This window comes from Crinia signifera, chromosome 2 (genome assembly GCF_055691185.1).
Source record: "Crinia signifera chromosome 2, ASM5569118v1, whole genome shotgun sequence".
NCBI lineage: Eukaryota > Metazoa > Chordata > Amphibia > Anura > Myobatrachidae > Crinia > Crinia signifera.
Window position 1 is genome coordinate 76,575,376 of NC_139218.1, and position 19,008 is coordinate 76,594,383.

Consider the following 19,008-nt stretch of genomic DNA (forward strand, 5'->3'; position numbering starts at 1 on the left):
AATCATGCATACTGTTTACACTATTCTTAACCCCTTCCCGCCGCAGCCTGTTTTTGCCTTCCTGACAGAGCCCTTTTTTTCAAATCTGACATGTATCACTTAAGTGGGGATAACTTTTTTTTGCTTTTACTTATCCCAGTGATTTTGAGATTGTTTTCTCGTGACACATTGTACTTCAAGTTAGTGGTAAATTTGATACAGTCTGTGTTTTTTTGTGAAAAATACCAAAATGCCGTAAAAAAATGGAAAATTTAGCAATTTTCAAAATGTTAAATTTTCTGCTTGTGAAACAAATAATCATACCACTCAAAATAGTTAATAACTAACATAGACCATATGTCTACTTTATGTTTCCATCATTATTACAACCTCCTTTTAATTTTTTTGGACACTAGGAGGCTTAAAATATGAATAGCAAATTCTCAAATTTTCAAGAAAATTTCAAACACTGATTTTTTTTAGGGACCAGTTCAGTTCTGATGTGACTTTGAGGGACTTGTATGTCAGACACCCCCATAAATGATGCCATTTCAAAAACTGCACCCCTCACAGTATATAAAACAGCATTTTGAAAGTTTGTTAACCCTTTAGGTGTTTCACAGGAATTAAAACAAAGTGTAGGTGAAATTTCAAAATTTAATTTTTTTAGCAGATTTTCAATTTTAATACATTTTTCTAAGGAACACAGTAGATTTTACTAGAGAAATGTGACTAAAAATTGATTCCCCCAATTCTTTTGTTTTCATAAATATCCTATATGTGGCCCTAGTGTGCACGTTGACCAAACCACAGGCTTCATAATAGAAGGAGCACCTACTTGATTTTGGAGCCTCCTTTTTATGAGAATATTTTTTAGGCACCATGTAGGTTTCTAGGCACCATAAGATGCTAAAAGTTAGGAACCCCCCCACAAGTGACCCCATTTTGCAAACTACACCCTTCAGGGAATTCATCTAGGGCTATAGTGTACATTTCAAACCCCCAGGGGTTTCACCAATTGTTGTACAACTGGGCTGTGAAAATGAAAAATTACATTTTTTACACAAAAATGCAGTTCTGGCTCAAAATTTTTCATTTTCACAAGGAATGAAGGAGACAGAGCACCCCAAAATCTGTGCCCCAATTTCTCCCGAGTACGGCAATGCCTCACATGTGACCAAAAAATACCATTTGGGTGCATGGCAGGACTCAGAAGGGAAGGAGTGATATTTGGATTTTGCAGCACAGATTCTGGTGGAATGTTGGTGGGTGCTATGTCGCATTAGCAAGACCCCCGAAGCACCAATACAGTGGAACCCCCCCACAAGTGACGCCATTTTGCAAACTACACCCCTCAGGGAATTCATCTAGGGGTATAGTGTACATTTCAAACCCCCAGGGGTTTCACCAATTGTGGTGAACTGGGCAGTGAAAATGAAAAATTAAATTTTTTACACAAAAATGCAGTTCTGGCTCAAAAATTTTCATTTTCACAAGGAATGAAGGAGACAAAGCACCCCAAAATCTGTGCCCCAATTTCTCCCGAGTACGGCAATGCCTCACGTGACCAAAAAATACCATTTGGGTGCATGGCAGGACTCAGAAGGGAAGGAGTGATATTTGGATTTTGCAGCACAGATTCTGGTGGAATGTTGGTGGGTGCTATGTCGCATTAGCAAGACCCCCAAAGCACCAATACAGTGGAACCCCCCCACAAGTGACCCCATTTTGCAAACTACACCCCTCAGGGAATTCATCTAGGGGTATAGTGTACATTTCAAACCCCCAGGGGTTTCACCAATTGTGGTACAACTGGGCTGTGAAAATGAAAAATTAAATTTTTTACACAAAAATGCAGTTCTGGCTCAAAATTGTTCATTTTCACGAGAAATGAAGGAGACAAAGCACCCCAAAATCTGTGCCCCAATTTATCCCGAATACGGCAATGCCTCACATGTGACCAAAAAATACCATTTGGGTGCATGGCAGGACTCAGAAGGGAAGGAGTGATATTTGGATTTTGCAGCACAGATTCTGGTGGAATGAATGGTGGGTGCTATATGGCATTAGCAAGACCCCCGAAGCACGGTGAAATGATGAACCTAATAATCCATAGATGTGTGGTATATTTTAAAACACTCCTTTATACATAGGCCGGGTTTGTCGGGGCAAGTTTCACAGTGGAAAATAGTATCCTTTCTTATTCCCTTTTTATAGCAAACTTTGCACCTTTTTTGTGTCCTGCCCTTTTTTGCAGTGGAGGGGATTTCGTTAGGAAAATGCTGCCCTGGTACAATACGGGGGCCAGTACTAGAAGTACTGGGGCCCTCTGCCTGCTGGTTCCCAAATATTAGGCCCTTTATGACTTCCTCTTGAAAGTGCATAAATGTCCCCCTCTGGCTGGTAGAACGGAATAGCACGTAAGCGTTATACAGTGCCATCTGGATGATATACACGGCCAGCTTCTTGTACCAGATTTTTGTTTTCCGCAGGGCACTGTACGGCTTCAGTACCTGATCTGAAAGATCCACTCCGCCCATGTACTTATTGTAATCTAGGATACAATTAGGTTTTGAGGTGTGGGTACTGGTACCTCGTACAGGGACGGAGGTGGTACTGTCTCCGTGAATTGTTGTCAGTATAAGGACATCCCTCTTGTCCTTATATTTGACCAACAACATATTTTCGGTGCATATTTCCCTGCTTTCACCCCTTCTCAGTACTTGGGCAATGTGCGTTTTTGGGAGGCCTCTTTGGTTCTTGCGCACAGTACCGCAAGCTGCTGTACCTCTTGAACCAAGGGCCTTAAACAGGGGGATGCTAGTGTAAAAGTTATCCACATAGAGGTGATAACCTTTATCCAGGAAGGGGTGCACTAAATCCCAGACAATTTTTCCACTAACACCTACGAGGGAGGGGGGGCATTCTGGCGGTTCAATTCTTGAATCCTTCCCTTCATATACCCTAAACCTGTGGGTGTACCCTGAGGTGCTTTCACACAGTTTATACATTTTTATGCCATACCTTGCCCTCTTACTGGGAAGGTACTGGCGGAATTTAACCCTTCCTTTTAAATGTATAAGAGACTCGTCGATACAAATAAATTTTTCAGGGATGTACAACTCTGCAAATTTGGCACTGAAATGATCAATGACCGGCCTGACTTTGAATAGCCGGTCAAAGGTGGGATCATCTCTGGGTGGGCACTGTGCATTATCGGTGTAATGTAAAAATTTAAGGATTGTCTCAAAACGAGTCCGAGTCATGGCCATACGGTAAAGTGGGGTGCTGTACAGAACATCTGTACTCCAATATTGCCTAATTTCTGGCTTTTTTACTATGCCCATATGTAACACCAGACCCCAAAACGTCATCATCTTTACTGCATCTACAGGGGTCCACCTAGCAAATGATGACGTGGGGTTTTGAGCAATAAACTGCTGGGCATATAAATTACTTTGGTCCACCATTAAATTTATAAAATCATCAGAGAAAAATAATTTGAAAAAGTCAATTTCTCTGAGACCTGTTGAATCAAATTGGATTCCTGGGATGGCCAAAAACTCAGGAACCTGGGGCTCTAAATTGTCTGGTGGTGGGGTCCATACGGGATCAATCATTTGGGGGGGGGGTCTCAGCTGCTCTACGGGGGCGTCTTTGAGGGGGTCCCTCATCACTAGAGGAGGAAGATGAGGTTAAGACGAATCCTTCAAATTCCCCGCTTGCATCACTGGCTGTGTCAGAGTCAGAGGCAAGCATGGCATATGCCTCCTCCGCTGAATACATTCTTCTGGATGACTGGGATGACATTTGGGATGCCATTTTTATTTTTGTGTTTCTGTAAGTGTAATGTTTCAACACGTGTATAGTGTAGGGGGGGTACAAACTTTATTTCAACACGGGGGGTATGTAGTGTGTAGTGTGTATGTAGTGCAGAAAAAAAAATACTTTATACAGGAATTTGATCCCAATAAAAAAAAAAAAAAATTTATATCAACCCTGTGCCGAAAATGCTGTTCAGTGATGTACGTCACTGATCAGCGCTCAGCGGCCACAGGACACCCACAAAAGCAACAAGGGTGTAAAAACAATTTAAAAAAAAGAAACCACAGCACTCTCCTAAAAAAAAAACAATTTAAAAAAACTGCAGAAAAAAAATTATATCAACCCTGTGCCAAAAATGCTGTTCAGTGATGTACGTCACTGATCAGCGCTCAGCGGCCACAGGACACCCACAAAAGCAACGTGGGTGTAAAAACAATTTAAAAAAAATAAACCAAAGCACTCTCCAAAAAAAAAACAATTTAAAAAAACTGCAGAAAAAAAATTATATCAACCCTGTGCCAAAAATGCTGTTCAGTGATGTATGTCACTGATCAGCGCTCAGCGGCCACAGGACACCCACAAAAGCAACGTGGGTGTAAAAACAAAACCCCACTGCACTCTCCAAAAAAAACTGCAGATCAGTGATGCAGTGATGCAACACTGATTAGCAGTGAGGGGCAGCAGGCACACAACTGTGGGTGCAACCTGACAGGGTATATATAAAAAAAAAAAAACCCTGGACCCCAAAAAAGGTGCTGATCACTTAGTTTATACTGATCAGCACAAAAGGGGGGGCAGCAGGGGGGGCAGCAGTCAGTTGCACAGGCAGCACAACCTTTGGTGCAACTGACAGGTGTATATATATAAAAAAAAAAAAACCCTGCACCCCCAAAAAGTTGCTGATCAGCACAGATATACTGATCAGCACAAAAGGGGGGGCAGCAGACACAAAATATAGCACTCTCTGTCACTATCTCTCACTATCTCTCACTATCTCTCACTATCTGTGACTCTATGACACTGCAGCAGCAGCACACAGGAAGTCACAAGATCCAGGAAGCATCCAGCTGCTGGCAGCGCGCTACCAGCGGTGATCAGGTAAGTATCAGGCAAGGATCAGGTCAGTATATCACGACAGAGTGGCACGGTGACCGCTCTGCACGCAATTCCAGACCGGAATGGCGTCTGCAGCGCAGTCACCGTTAGTTTAAATCACGCGCCATGGCTGTGATTGGTCCGTCGGTCCGACGGACCAATCACAGCCTTGGGGGCAGGTGGGGTGAGGTGTGGTCATCACCGATGACCCCCTCACGCCTCCTTCCACCCGGCGGTGATTGATCCCTGTGTTACCGAGCGTCTGATTCGCCGGTAACACAGGAAAACGCTGCGACTGGCTGTTCACATTGAACAGCCAATCACAGCGATCGCCGACGGGGGGGAGGCATCGCCGCCCCCCCTGGGCATGCAGGGACATGTCTGTTGTCAGGGACAGCAGACATGTTTAAACTGTCACCGCGTCTATAGACGCGGTGACAGTTTAAAGTCATGACGTATATATACGTCAAATGTCGGGAAGGGGTTAAGAAGCAAGGCTTGTTCTGAGATCTGTCAGCCAAAAAGTACATTTTGTTTTCAGAGATCCATAATGTCTTTAGCTGAATCACACAATGTACTCATTATTTTTCAAAGATGTAAAACTCTCCACTCTCTCTGATCTGTTACTTGTTGGATGATTATTGTACTTTTGTTGTTATTATTTATAGATTTCTTGTAGGGTTGCCACACATGCTACTGAGCGGTGAGCACCTTTCATGCTTCCACTGAAATCTAGTTTGATTATATCAATGACCGTGACCTCATAGTCAGTGCTCGCATAACGTGTTGCAACCTTATTGCTTAGTATATGCTTCTAGATATATCGCTTTGTTCGATCGCAATATACAGTATCACTAGTCCATTTACTTGTTTGAACACCCCATATGTTGTTGAATGATGTTGTTCACAGACATGTGAGGTCCGCCTGCAGCAAAACTGATGTCTACATATCATGCAGATATATCGGACTACCTAGCTGTGTGTACGGCCTATCACGAAACCACGCAATGGGTCATCCTTAGCAACCAATATATGACGTCACAAGTGTGCTGCCAGACATGCCGGGTAGGGGATTGGTAGGTGTGTATGCATAAGATCATTTGTGCATACACATTAGCAGTTGGTAGATTGGTCAGGGGATCGGCCTACCCCTCGATCCATTAAATAATAAATATTTGGATCAGTTTTTGGTAAAATCGAAGAAACAAAATATTGAAATACGCCAATTGTACATTAATACATTTTGGAAAAAAGATCTGTGATGCGACCACTTGAAAGATGATAACGTCCAGGGCATAACTTCTAGGTGTATTACATACAGATGTGTCCTCATTCATCACTGCTGCAGTTGTGCCAAACTCTAGTAACACCAGGCATCTTATTTGACCAAATGTGAATAGGGCTTAGAAGCAAACTGATAATTATACCAGGAGACTGTGCTGATTCATTTGATTTGGACACTTGTGTGTGTGCAGCGGAGTCTCTGAATCTGTATTCAATGTGCTATTATGCAGCAGCCACAGCTGTTATTCAAAGGGAAGTTCCATTGTGCTTTGTATACAGTAACACACAGGTGCAGAATACAAGTGTTGCCTATAAAAGTAATCAGTACAGTCTCTTAGTGCATTCTCCTAGTCTCCTAGTCTTTAGATTTATATGAGGCAGCACGGACGGTGTAATGGTTAGCATTACACCGTCCGTGCTGCCCCATAGCATCACAGCATTGAGGACATGTGTTAGATTCCCACCATGGCCCTAACTGTGCGTAGTTTGTATAACCTCCCCGTGCTTGCGTGGGTTTCCTCCGGGTACTCAGGTTTCCTCCCACAATCCAAAAATATACTGGTAGGTTAATTGGCTTCCAACAAAAAAATGAACCCTAGAATGTCTGTGTGTGCGTGTACATGTGGTAGGGAATATAGATTGTAAGCTCCTTTGGGGCAGGGACTGATGTGAATGTTCAAATATTCTCTGTAAAGTGCTGCGGAATATGTGTGCACTATATAAGAAACCTTAAATCAATAAACAGATTGTGACCAAGATGCATTTTCAGCAAAAAAGTTGCCCAACACTAGTTGTATGGGAACTGGTGGCTTTTTGCGCCATGCATCTTGCACTTATCACATCCGCCAGCGTCGCAAACTTACAAGGTCAATACTACCTTACTCCTTACGACCCATTACATGTTTCCAATGTATTCCTGTGATGGCACTGGTAAAGTAGATGAAAGAGGCTCTTAAGCATCACACAAGGGGGATAGTCTGTTTTTGGTTCTGAATCTAGTAAATGACCCAACACAAGTAAGGTTCTCCTACCACATAACCTGTGTGTATCAGTTTGTACAGTTTGAATGGAACCTCTTTGCTAAATGAATCTGCCCTAAGACAAATAGATACCTCATGGTGTAAGGCCAATTCGCCTTCGATGTGTGGATGCACATGGTGTAAATAAACCTTTTCTAGACAGATCTTTATTCTGGATGGCACTTTTGTTCATTATTTTTGTTATTTAAATGTAATATATATGGAAACTGGTGCAGGGGTATTTAACCTCGACCAACTATGACTAGCATTGCAAAGGGACAGACTATTTTGACTAAATTTTAAGATCCTTTGTCTATAGAAAATGCATTACAATGATACTAAATATATATATTACACAAATCCTGCTTATTTCAGGGTTTTCCACAATGATATATGCCAAGCAAATTTCACAATTTATTAACATCAATTCTCTCACAATCTGCACCTTAGTGTGGGAAATGTTATAACTGTGGGATTTGCAAGAGAGGTTTAATGTCGGCTACCGGCACAGCGGAGCTGTGAGTAGTGGTAGTCGCTCAGTCCCTTGCACTGCCACAGAGTTAATCAAAGGAGGAGCACTCAAAGTAGAGGCAGTTTCTTGTCAGCGGTGGGGGGAGCACCAGCATCACTAGACTCTCTTCTCCCGCCAAGGTTGACTTTAAAAAAAATAAAAAATAAATAGTAAAGGACTCCATTAGAGCAGGGCTGGGCAATTGCGGCCCTCCAGATGTTGAGGAACTACACATCCCAGGATGCTTTGCATTAGTTTTGCTATGTGGCCATGCTGAAACTGATGCAAGGCATGCTGGGATGTGTAGTTCCTCAACATCTGGAGGGCCGCAATTGCCCAGCCCTGCATTAGAGTTACCACCAGAACTGCATCATGGAGTGAATGGAGGCTGGTCGCTGAGTGTTACAGACATTAACTGCACTCTGAGAGGGCATTCACTGACAGTCATCCATGGGTGTTTGTGACTGCCCCTCTCTGGGGAAGGTAATGCCTGTGACACTCCGCAACCAGTCTCTTACCTGTCAGCAGTTGGGTCTTGGGTTTGTGACGCAGTCATCACCTCACTATGTGATGTCAATATGCTATGTTGCCCTGCCATGTAATGTATGTGAGATGTCAGTGTGTAACCCTGCAGCGTAATGTAGCCGCGAAGTCACTTGGCAGTATTCAATGCTCTTTAGCGAGCTGTGACGGCGAGCAGTGCTGATTGGTCGCCATCACAGCTCTCGGGTCAGTATTCTACTGGACCTCCTGCACCCGCCGTTTCCACCTCGCTGGGTTTTTACAGCGAAGTGGAAACGGCGTGGCTTGCAGCTCCCTCTTACAGCGAGGATTCTCCTGGAACGTTGAATAGGGTGAGCGGCTGGTGGTTAAACTGCGAGGGTGGTTTGTTTTCAGCAATCCTCCCCAAAAACAAGCCATCCTTGCTATAAAAAAAACCCTTTGACATACGCAATGAATACGCCCCAGTGTGTAGCCATTACTGCACTTTGTACTTTCATTTTCACGTGCTGGTAAAGGACACACCCCTGAGCTATTACCTGCCTGAAAATACTTTTCAGAAATAGACAAGTATGATCTATCTAAGGTAGGCAAGGAATAGCTTGTATTTTCCATCTCTAAATATAGGGGACTGACACAGTCACATCATTTATCAGATTGGGAGTTGAAATGATTTACTAAAGCCATTTAGCCACATTGAGATTATTTTATACACAATGTAAATGGTGTTTAGTGCAAAACATATTCTAAACATTGTGGCCCTGATATCCTCTTCATGCTATTTGGTGGTTACTGTTCTGATGTGACCACTACCTGTTCCCATACCTCCCAACTTCTGTCCGGATGAAATAGGGACACTCGCGAGGGGGCGGGGCGTATGCAAATGAGGGCGCGGCTTATGCTAATTAGCCGCAACCTCATTTTCATACGAGAATAGCGCACAGCGTCTATTCTACTAGATTGGGGGTCTCCCAACTGCCACCCCCCCGCAGCGGGACAATGCCTGCCGCGGGTGGGACAGCGGGACAGGACCCGAAAATCGGGACTGTCCCTCTAAAATCGTGACAGTTGGGAGGTATGTGTTCCACAGTCTTGGTGCAGATGGGCTGTGACATATCCACTTCTCATGCTGTCTAAATGCATGAATATACTGTATGTCTGCCTCTGAGACAGGAGATGGAATATGACAGCATGGCTCTTTCCTTGTGTGTAGAGGTCATATTAGGCCATTTGAGTTTTTTTTATAGTAAGCAGATGCTTCTTTTAGCACAACTGCCTCATGTTATCCCCTTGTCACACAGTTTCCCGCTTACATTTCTGTTACTTGTGCAGTAAAAATCTGCCATCTGTCATTCCACAATATATCTGCAAACATGTGTGGGGTCATTTTATAGCTCATTTTACAACTTCAACATTTCTGAAACAGGAACAGAAAGCCATGCTAATATTTGGAAACTTTCTACTCGTAATTGTGTGGGGTAAAAAATGGGGTACTTGTGTAGTTTCACGCCGCCACCGTGCGCACAGTCTGTGTCTGAAACTTGGCAGCCTGCCAGACGCTCTGTTTAACTGTGCGCGTGCCACTCTAGCTGGCGTGAAGTTGATTTTATAAAGTGTGGCAAGCGCAGCGAGCTCCGCGAGGGGACGCGGATACCTGTGAAGCCCGCGAGGGGACGCAGATACCTGTGAAGGTATCCGCGTCCGCTCGCCACGCTTCGGGCTCGTGGTTCGCTGCGCTTGCCACACTTTATAAAATCAACTCCACGCCGACGTGGATAGTGGGGGTATGAAAAGGTCGTAGGACGCGAACCGCCGCCCCTCGCGGGCTCGCTGCGCTCGCCACGCTTCGGGTTGGCGTGGATAGTGGAATTAACAAGGTCGACATCTGTTACGTCGACTAGTGTCATTGTGAACAGGTTTAATAGTGTACCCCTAGACCCTACTAAATTTAGATGCTTTAACGTCTAAATTTAGATGCCCCCATCTTAGCGGTTTGCAGGGTCTGGATTTAGAAGTCTAAATCTAGACTTCTAAATTGCTGGGTTGTCCGGTTCAGGGAGTCTGGATTTAGACGTTTTAGCATCTAAATTGCCGGGTTGTCAGCGGTGCGCAGGAGTCTAAATTGCCGGGTTGTCAGCGGTGCGCAGGAGTCTAAATTGCTGGGTTGTCAGCGGTGCGCAGGACTGCCTATTTCACTGTGGAACTACAAGTACCACAGTGACCTGTCAGCGCTGGGTGCACTGCTGCTGCCCAGCGCTATGCTGATAACGTAGCTTACATAAGGAAAGCAGCCACGCGCTGCGCTGAGAACAGCTAGAGCGCCACGCGCACAGTAAACACAGAGTCTGGCAGACTGCCAAGTTTCAAAGTTTCACTGTGCGCGCGGTGGCGCCGTGAAACTACACAAGTACCAAAAATGGTGTTACCCATAGCAACTGGTTTATGGCATTTTTGTGTACAGCTTAGAAAAGTGATAGGTGGACGGATACACTTTAGGAGCGGAGCCCCACGTAGCCTTGAATTGGGATGCATATTCATTTTAAATTCAGTAGTAATTTAATACATTTAGAGGGGTATTCAGTCCCGGGTCACCACTGTCGATCCATCCCAACAGCCATGACCCTGGCCCATTTTTGTTTTGCTCAACAGCATATCGCCAGGCGGGATTCAATGTCTCGCTTGGTGAAAAGGGGCGTGTCCATGTAAACGGCCATGGATTCTCGAGATTCTCCATGATCGCAACTGTAATCAACAAAACGGGCCTGACAGCTTTCAAAGTCGGGCATGTTCTGTTGATCTGCCTTTTCAATGCTGTCGGACAAGCCGCTATTTTTCCCCTGTCAGAACCAGTGGTGGGGATTGAATACCCCCCTTAGTCATTGGAGGAGACACCTGTAATAACATATTGGCAGGCCTTTTGTACATACACTAGTTACAAGCCCATCAAAATGACATAGCAGTAATGCTGGGCGGCTGATTGCCCGCACAGAGCAACACTTGAATTGCTCCGTCAGGCACAATCTATTGGCCACCAGTGCTCAAAACACTTGAATTCCCTCCATAGAGGTAAGGAGTAGCTTTGGACCTTTATTATATTTATATGCTATAAAAATCGAATACAATGAAAAAGCAAGAAGGAGCTGGGGGTGCACATGGAGGTGCACTGTCTTCGGCGGGCGCAGGCTCCGTGTAGACTCGCACTGCTGTTTGATTCAGATTCCTGAATTGACAAAGCCGCCTGAGCGTCTTTTGAGAGGAGTTTCTTCAAGTTCCGGCAGCTGAGGATACAAGGGGCAGACTGGAAGCACATATCCCCGGTAAAAAAAAAAAACCCTGCACACTCTGGTCCATACCACCGACACTTACAAGCAGCACAGAGTGTTCCCTCTGCCGCCACTGATACACGGAGGACCGTGATCAGCCAGCCTGCTTCAAACAGCAGTGCGAGTCTACACAGAGCCTGCGCCTGCCGAACACAGTGCACTTCAGCCTGCAGTCGGCTCGCTGGCCGTTGCAGCAGCTGGAGATTGCGCACCAAGGCAATTGGCCAAGTCAGTGCCGGTGCAAGGCGCCGGAGCGCCCCAGGCGGGGGGGCGCCCTGGCGCTCACCCGCTCCACGGGTGGGGGTTGGGGAGGAATAAGGCCGCCGTGCTGCTCGGGGGGGGGGGGGGGGGTTCCGGTGTATATATTACTCACCCTTCAGGAGATGAGGCGCTCGGGTCTAGCTCAGCGGGTGGGAGGGAGAGCTGGAGAGCTTAGCGGGCAGGAGGGAGGCCTCGCAGTTCAGTCCCGGCGCAGTGTGACTGACATCTTCCTGACTTCCTCCACCCGCACTGTGTACAGCCGCTCAGACGGGCAGCGCTGAGCACTTGGCTCACCCTCAGACGCTGAACGGCTGTACGCGGTGCGGGTGGAGGAAAATGTCAGTTAACATGCACGGGGTCCGGGACTGAACTGCACACAGCGCAGCGAGCCCTCCCTCCTGGCTGCTAAGTCAGACCTCCAGCTCTCCCTCCTGCCCTGCTCCCAACTACCGCCCCCCAGTGGCCGGCGCCCTAGGCAAATGCCTAACTTTGCCTAGTGGTGGCGCCGGCCCTGGGCCAAGTGTGTACATCCACTCTGCAATACACGCTTTAGACTTGTGAGAGACGGTGTTAAACTTCTGGTGAAGCGACCAAGGCACCACCATCTTCAACGGTCACCTGCATCTGTGAGGGGAATTGATCCCACTTTTCCATCATTCACCCTCTCTGGGAGGATTACAAAATATTGACTACCACAGATTGTACTTTGGGAATACTCCCCATCGAGTGACTGCTACACCTGCCCAATTTGTCCAATCTAGGACTTGGTAACTATATGTTACATTTTATATTCTCATGCTAACGCATTGATATGGCCTTTTAATTTAATAGTGCATGCATGCAATTTATTCAATACTTTTTTATCCATTATTTCATGTTTGTTATGAATGATTAATATTTGTGTAATAAATTGTATACTGGTATACAGGAGGCGCCTACTGGTTCTCTTTTTCTTGTACTTCCTGCATTGAGGGTGGCAACCCTCTTCCAGAAGGCAGCCACCTGTGTACAAGCACAATACACCGTCCCTAGTGCTCAAATCCTGCTTTATTCCTAGGTGTGTACACAGCCTTAGGATGTTAGGTAAGCACAATTTTTTTTTATTTTTTACTTTGGGCCTTGGTACAGTAAGAAAACCACTGGCTTAGAGGGTTACTGAACAATGAGCGGTACTTGTGTATTTTGGCTGCGCCATCGCGCGATGTTTTAATCGCATCGCATCGCATGCCATGCACCCGATGGCATGCGATGCGACGCGATTTTTGCCCCCTATACGATGAAAGATTGTATAAGCACCCTAAAGGGTGCTTTTAAGCACCCTAATGGGTGCTTACAATGTTAAATGCACCCCCAGGCCACCCCCCCACTATAAACGTGAACCCGAAGCGTGGCGAGGGGCGGCGGTACGCGTCATCCGACCTTTTCATACCCCCACTATCCACGTCGGCGTGGAGTTGAGAATAGAAAGTGTGGCGAGCGCAGCGAGCCCGAAGCGTGGCGAGGTGATGCGGATACCTTCACAGGTATCGGAGTCCCCTCGCGGCCTTCACAGGTATCCGCGTCCCCTCGCGGGGCGCGCTGCGCTCGCCACGCTTCGGGCTCGGTGGGTCGCTGCGCTCGCCACACTTTCTATTCTCAACTCCACGCCGACGTGGATAGTGGGGGTATGAAAAGGTCGGAGGACGCGTACCGCCGCCCCTCGCGGGCTCGCTGCGCTCGCCGTGCTTCGGGTTCACGTTTATAGTGGGGGGGGTGGCGGGGGGTGCATTTAACATTGTAAGCACCCATTAGGGTGCTTATACAATGTTTAATCGCATCGCATCGCATTGTATGGCATTGTATGCCATATACAATGTCATACAATTTTAAAATTGTATGGCATTGTACAATATCGCGCGATATCGCGTCGCATCGCATACCATCGTATGCCTTATGGTATGCGATGCGATGGGCGCTGCAAAACTACACAAGTACCCAATGAGCATATTTTATCTGTTACATATAATAGTTACTGATAAAATACATGAACACCTAGACCAGGCATGTCCAACGTTGGCCCTCCAGATGTTTTGAAACTACACATCCCAGCATGCTTTTCAATAGTTTTAGCATTCTCTAATAACAAAACTGTGGCAAAGCATGCTGGGAGGTGTAGTTTCACAACATCTGGAGGGCCAACGTTGGACATGCCTGGCCTAGACAAAGGGCGGTATTCAACAGTTGGAATACCGCCCTTTGTCTAGGTGTTTAAGTGGGCATGTCGGTGAAAACTGACACGGATTGTTGAAAAACGGCCATGAATTCGACAATCCGTTGGCGAATCCGACAAAACAGATCCAACTTGTTTAAAAGTTGGATCTGTTTTGTCTGAATCCTCCTTAAATGCTCTTGGAAACGGCAGCATTGAATAGGCTGCGGCCGCTATTTCAGCCAAGATTGAATACCCCCCAAAGTAGTAGTTTTAGTAACCTTTTGGAACAAAATATTTTATTTGATTTCATTGCTAAAAATTAGATGTTAGGTTGTTAGCAGTTACAGTAGGTGAGTTTTTAGCTTACAGGTCATACAAAACACCACAAAACTGTTGTGTAAAGCAAAGCACTGGCCACCTCCATTCTAGTGTTATGCTCTATACACGCTAGGCAATATTGTTCACAATATCTTTCCGAAAGGGCTTTCTGAGTGACTCTGTGGACAATAAGTGCGTTTGCTCCCTGTCGTTAATGATGTGCACTCGTGAGTGTAGCATGTCCGGATGAGGGAAGAGGTGTGGCCTCTGAATCTTCCAAAGTGCTTCTGCTATTTCCTTATTTCACTTTTAGCATCTTTATTTTCCTTATTTTAATGATTCTTTCTCCTCTTGGCTTTTTATTTTACTGTTTTACCCCAAATGTACCCCCATCCTTCATCTCTTGGTGTGAATGTAGCCGTGGTGACAGGAGATGTCTGGGAGACGAGCGATGACATACTGTAACATGGCAGCCTACTTGGATACATAATCATGCCCAGATTTTGTTTTCATCCAAATGTTTTTTTTGTCATGTTCATCTGCATCTCCTACCGAGGACAAATTGAACATACGCAAAAGCTCCCATGTTTCAAAAGAGTCTTAATTGCACTAATGTGACATAATAACACTTCTGCTAAATCAAACAACTTCTATCCTTTGTGAAGAAGCAGATAGATGGCTTTTTGGATGCACATAGGAGCACTCAGCGAATGCTCCTAATTACCATCTCCTGAAACCTGAAATGCTTCCCCACGGGCCTCACTGCTCCCTGTATCTGGCGGCGCTGTGACAGCATCTCAGAAATTAATGCACTGGCAGTTTGAATTTAATAGTACAATGGTGAGCGAGGGAGGAGATGCTGGATGGATCAGGTCCAAGAGTATTCAATCCGAGACAAGCTTTTAGCAGATTTTATTCTTTTAAGTGTCAGTAATTATATAGCAATGCTGAGGCTGACAGACATGGAAGGTTACAGTGTAATAAGTGGGAAGACACGTTCTTTCAGCCTTTCCTGTAGTTCTTTTTTGCCTTACTTGTTGACAGTGCATGTTGAATGCAGCATTATTGGGGCTAGATTAGACTCTCATCAGTTTACCAGGATCTAGTGCTATGAGAGGCTGAGGCAAATTGCACTTTATGTCTAGTGATTGCACACGTTTCAGGTTGGGGACTAGGCTGCCTACTCATAAATAATGTAGGTAGACAGCAGATCCAATCTTATTTCAGAAATGTAAGTTAAATGAAAGCTACCAGGAACAGTTAGTGTTTGGCACAAGGTTGGAGAACCAATAGAGGCACATGAACTCCCCGCATGACCCATTTGCCCATCGTATCTTGGAGCCACATTCAAAATGCTGCATGAGGTTCAGTAGCCAGATGAATGCTGCATGAGGTTCCCAAACTTTTAAAATCCCGGTGCCCTAGGGCCCAATTCAGGCCTGATTTCTGGGCTGCGGGTTTTCGAAAACCCAGCGATCAGGTAAACGCAACCAGAGTTACCGCCCCCAAACAGCCGTCGGGTGCGAATCACCTTGCGAGCAGCCGGTGTGTGCACAGCTTACCGTGCGCATGCGCAGTTGTTCGATAATTGCTCGGGCTGTGAATTCGCAAAGCAGCGATCGGTTCTGAATCAGGCCTTACAGTATAAGCATTTTTCTCCCTGCACCCCTAGGTCAAAAGTTTCTTATTGAGAAATTCTACAAAAAAAAGAAATGAAACTACAGTGATACCCCTTTTCCACTAGCAGAAATAACCTGGTAATTTCCATGGGGATGAGCATCAACCCAGGTTTTCTGCTAGTGGAAAGGCTCTCTTATCAAATAACCTGGTTTAAATTCCCCTGTAATCCAACCCAGGTAATTACCAGGGCTAAACCAATGATGCTACCGGGTCAAGGGGTAGCGGGAACGCTCCCAGCTCGGTATATTTGAAAAACAGCTGATCGGAGATTCTGGGGCATTATTATGTACATTTTGTACATGTTTATGTGCACTTTTTACATGTCTAGGTACACAATGGCTCAGGTATACTGCACACATGTCTTATGTGAAGACACTTTTGAAAAGGTTTCATATAGAATATTTGGGACTAAAATAAAAGCACAAACTTTTTTAGATAAATATTTGTGGTCTCTTCTTTAATCAGGAAATGTTTTCGTTAATGGTGGCCCTTTTGGGTAATGGTGGCCCTGTTTTTTTACCTCCCCCTTGGTAAAGCCCTTTAAAAAGATCTTTTCTTATGTAATCTATAGGATAAAAACAGGCCTTACCCGGGTTAAGTGTAAACGGGGCTGATCCAGTGATATAAGTAAATTGTGCTTGCTGGCATCCTTAGGTTCATTTATTTAGTTGTGGACTGGGTTGCAATTCTGTTTGTCACATATTTTATGATTGGAGCCATCTTCGCTAGTTTTGTATATCACATGGATCATAAATAATGTAATTTGTTCCTGGAGCACCAACCTTTGGCACCCCTGCAAGTACTCCGTGGCTCCCCAGGGTGCCACTGTACTCAGTTTGGTAAACACTGACATAGCATATATTATGTGCCTGGCGCCTTTATGTTGCCTAAAGATCTCTGTTCATAAATATAATCAGGTCACTTGATATATATGCAGGGAAGTCATAACATTAAAGTTCTTTTTGTGGCCCTTTGTATAAGCAAGTGATGAGATATCATCTATGAAGGAACACATTTCATTCTCGTTCCTACTAAAGATGCTTCTATTTTCAGGTATGCCAGCCTTTACTTCTGCTGCGCCATTGAAGACCAGGACAATGAACTGATCACCCTGGAAATAATTCACCGTTACGTGGAGCTCTTGGACAAGTATTTTGGCAGTGTGAGTCTAATTATGGTCTTTTAAACAAAGGGTGCAATTAAACAATGAGACACAACCCATTTAGCACTAACTAAAAAGTTTATATCTTCCTTTCAGTATTAAATAAATGGCTGCGAGCTTAGCTTTTCGCTCTTTGCCACTGTACTGTTTATGCCATCTGTAGATGGTAATAGCGATATGGTTGCCATTGCTGGCAATTGAGATCCAACCACAGCCTTTCCAGGCATTGCAGAGTCCCCACAAGGGAAAGTATGATGGGTATGCACAGACTGGCTGCCATGCATGAGCATCACACAACACAACAGCCAGTTGCTGGCAATACTAAATAGAATATACCACAGTATTCAATCTGTGCCGATATACTCAACCTATTCAATGTTGCCGTTAATGACAGCATTGAAGGGTGTCAGATCCACCTTTTTTTTTAAATCGGATCTGTTTTGACGGAAACAGCAGCAGACTGTCGAATCCATGACTGTTTTCCGACAATCCGCATCCATTTCCGATCATTTACGGACTTACAGACACTCGTCAGTCGGAACATTGAATTCTGACTGTTGAGTAAGTGTCGAATCATATAAAAACGGGATTCCGACTGTCCGACGGTCCCTATGAGTGAGGGATTTTCACCTTCATTTATTGGTTTAAAGTTACTTACGCCTAGGGACTGGTTAGAAAATTTCAACCTATAAAAAAGAGGACATTTCTAGCTGAAAATAAGCAGACATCCAAACTTTTGCACAAACGCAAATGTGACCAAATTGTGTGCGACTGTGAATCAGTCCCTATCCAGGTGCATCCAGGTACGTTTTTCTGCATTAGTTCTGATTAATATATTGCAGGAATCTAATTTTCCTTTTTTATCGCACATTTCTCATTAGAATTCATGCTTTGTTTGTCAGCGATTTCTTAGATCTATACATTTACTTTGATTTTTAGGTGTGTGAACTCGACATCATCTTTAATTTTGAAAAGGCGTATTTCATTCTGGATGAATTTCTGTTGGGAGGAGAAGTCCAAGAGACTTCAAAGAAAAATGTTCTGAAAGCCATCGAGCAGGCTGACCTGCTACAGGAGGTAAGGAAAATGGAGTTTCTGCCGCATGCATATCCCTACACCATTTGTCTGTGTCATGTTACTAACCACTGATGTAGGCATGTCCAACGTCACCCGTCCGTTCTTCAAAGTAAAAAATGGCTTAATCATCGTGGTGATTATTCCTCTCTATAATTACCATGCTCTTTCTTTCTATTTTTGTCATGGCGAGTACTTGTATGTATATGGTGGCTGCCATCTTCATACACAGCAATGAAACCAATTGCATTTTAATATAGTTTACAGTATGTTATTATTATTATTATTATTATCATCGTTTATTTATATGGCGCCACAAGGGTTCCGCAGCATCTGACAGTATGTGAGCTCTTAGACACACATACACTTACTAGCATTGGCAGTTGAACATCTAGTGGGCCTTGTTTGACATCTCTGCATCAGTACTATGTATGTGTTGCATGCAACTCCATCTTCTTGTGCAATGTTGTTCACCCTGTACTGTTTTTCTCTCAGTTGCCTATTGATTTGTCACTATGAATTGATTTCTCATATGTCTGTATTGTGTCGTAATGTTTGTTATGAGATCAGAGCAATGTTTGTTTTTACTTTGTTTTTAGAAACTGTCTAGGTTGCTCCTTTTCCACCCTTTTGTCTCTTGTGTTACTGATATTAACCTATTGTGCTTCTTTACTGTTTCATTGCTGAATTCTAGAAGCTAGACTCTCTTCTTTGAGACTTGTTTCAGGTATAGTTAATCAACACTAACTGTTCTAAGACATACAGTATAACTGTACCACTAACCT

The 19,008-nt window shown here is 44.6% G+C and overlaps 1 protein-coding gene across 6 annotated transcripts in view; it reads left to right on the forward strand.

Moving 5' to 3' along the window:
- Positions 1-19,008, forward strand: part of AP1S2 (adaptor related protein complex 1 subunit sigma 2) — a 97,993-nt gene that overhangs the window by 21,780 nt on the left and 57,205 nt on the right. For 5 of the 6 annotated variants that reach the window (XM_083172431.1, XM_083172432.1, XM_083172436.1 and 2 more), the window contains exons 3-4: positions 17,041-17,149; positions 18,089-18,226. In XM_083172431.1, the coding sequence (XP_083028557.1) occupies positions 17,041-17,149; positions 18,089-18,226 (247 nt within the window). Of the gene's footprint in view, positions 1-17,040; positions 17,150-18,088; positions 18,227-18,917; positions 18,954-19,008 lie in introns of those variants that run through there. The other variant, XM_083172435.1, reaches the window with a different exon arrangement.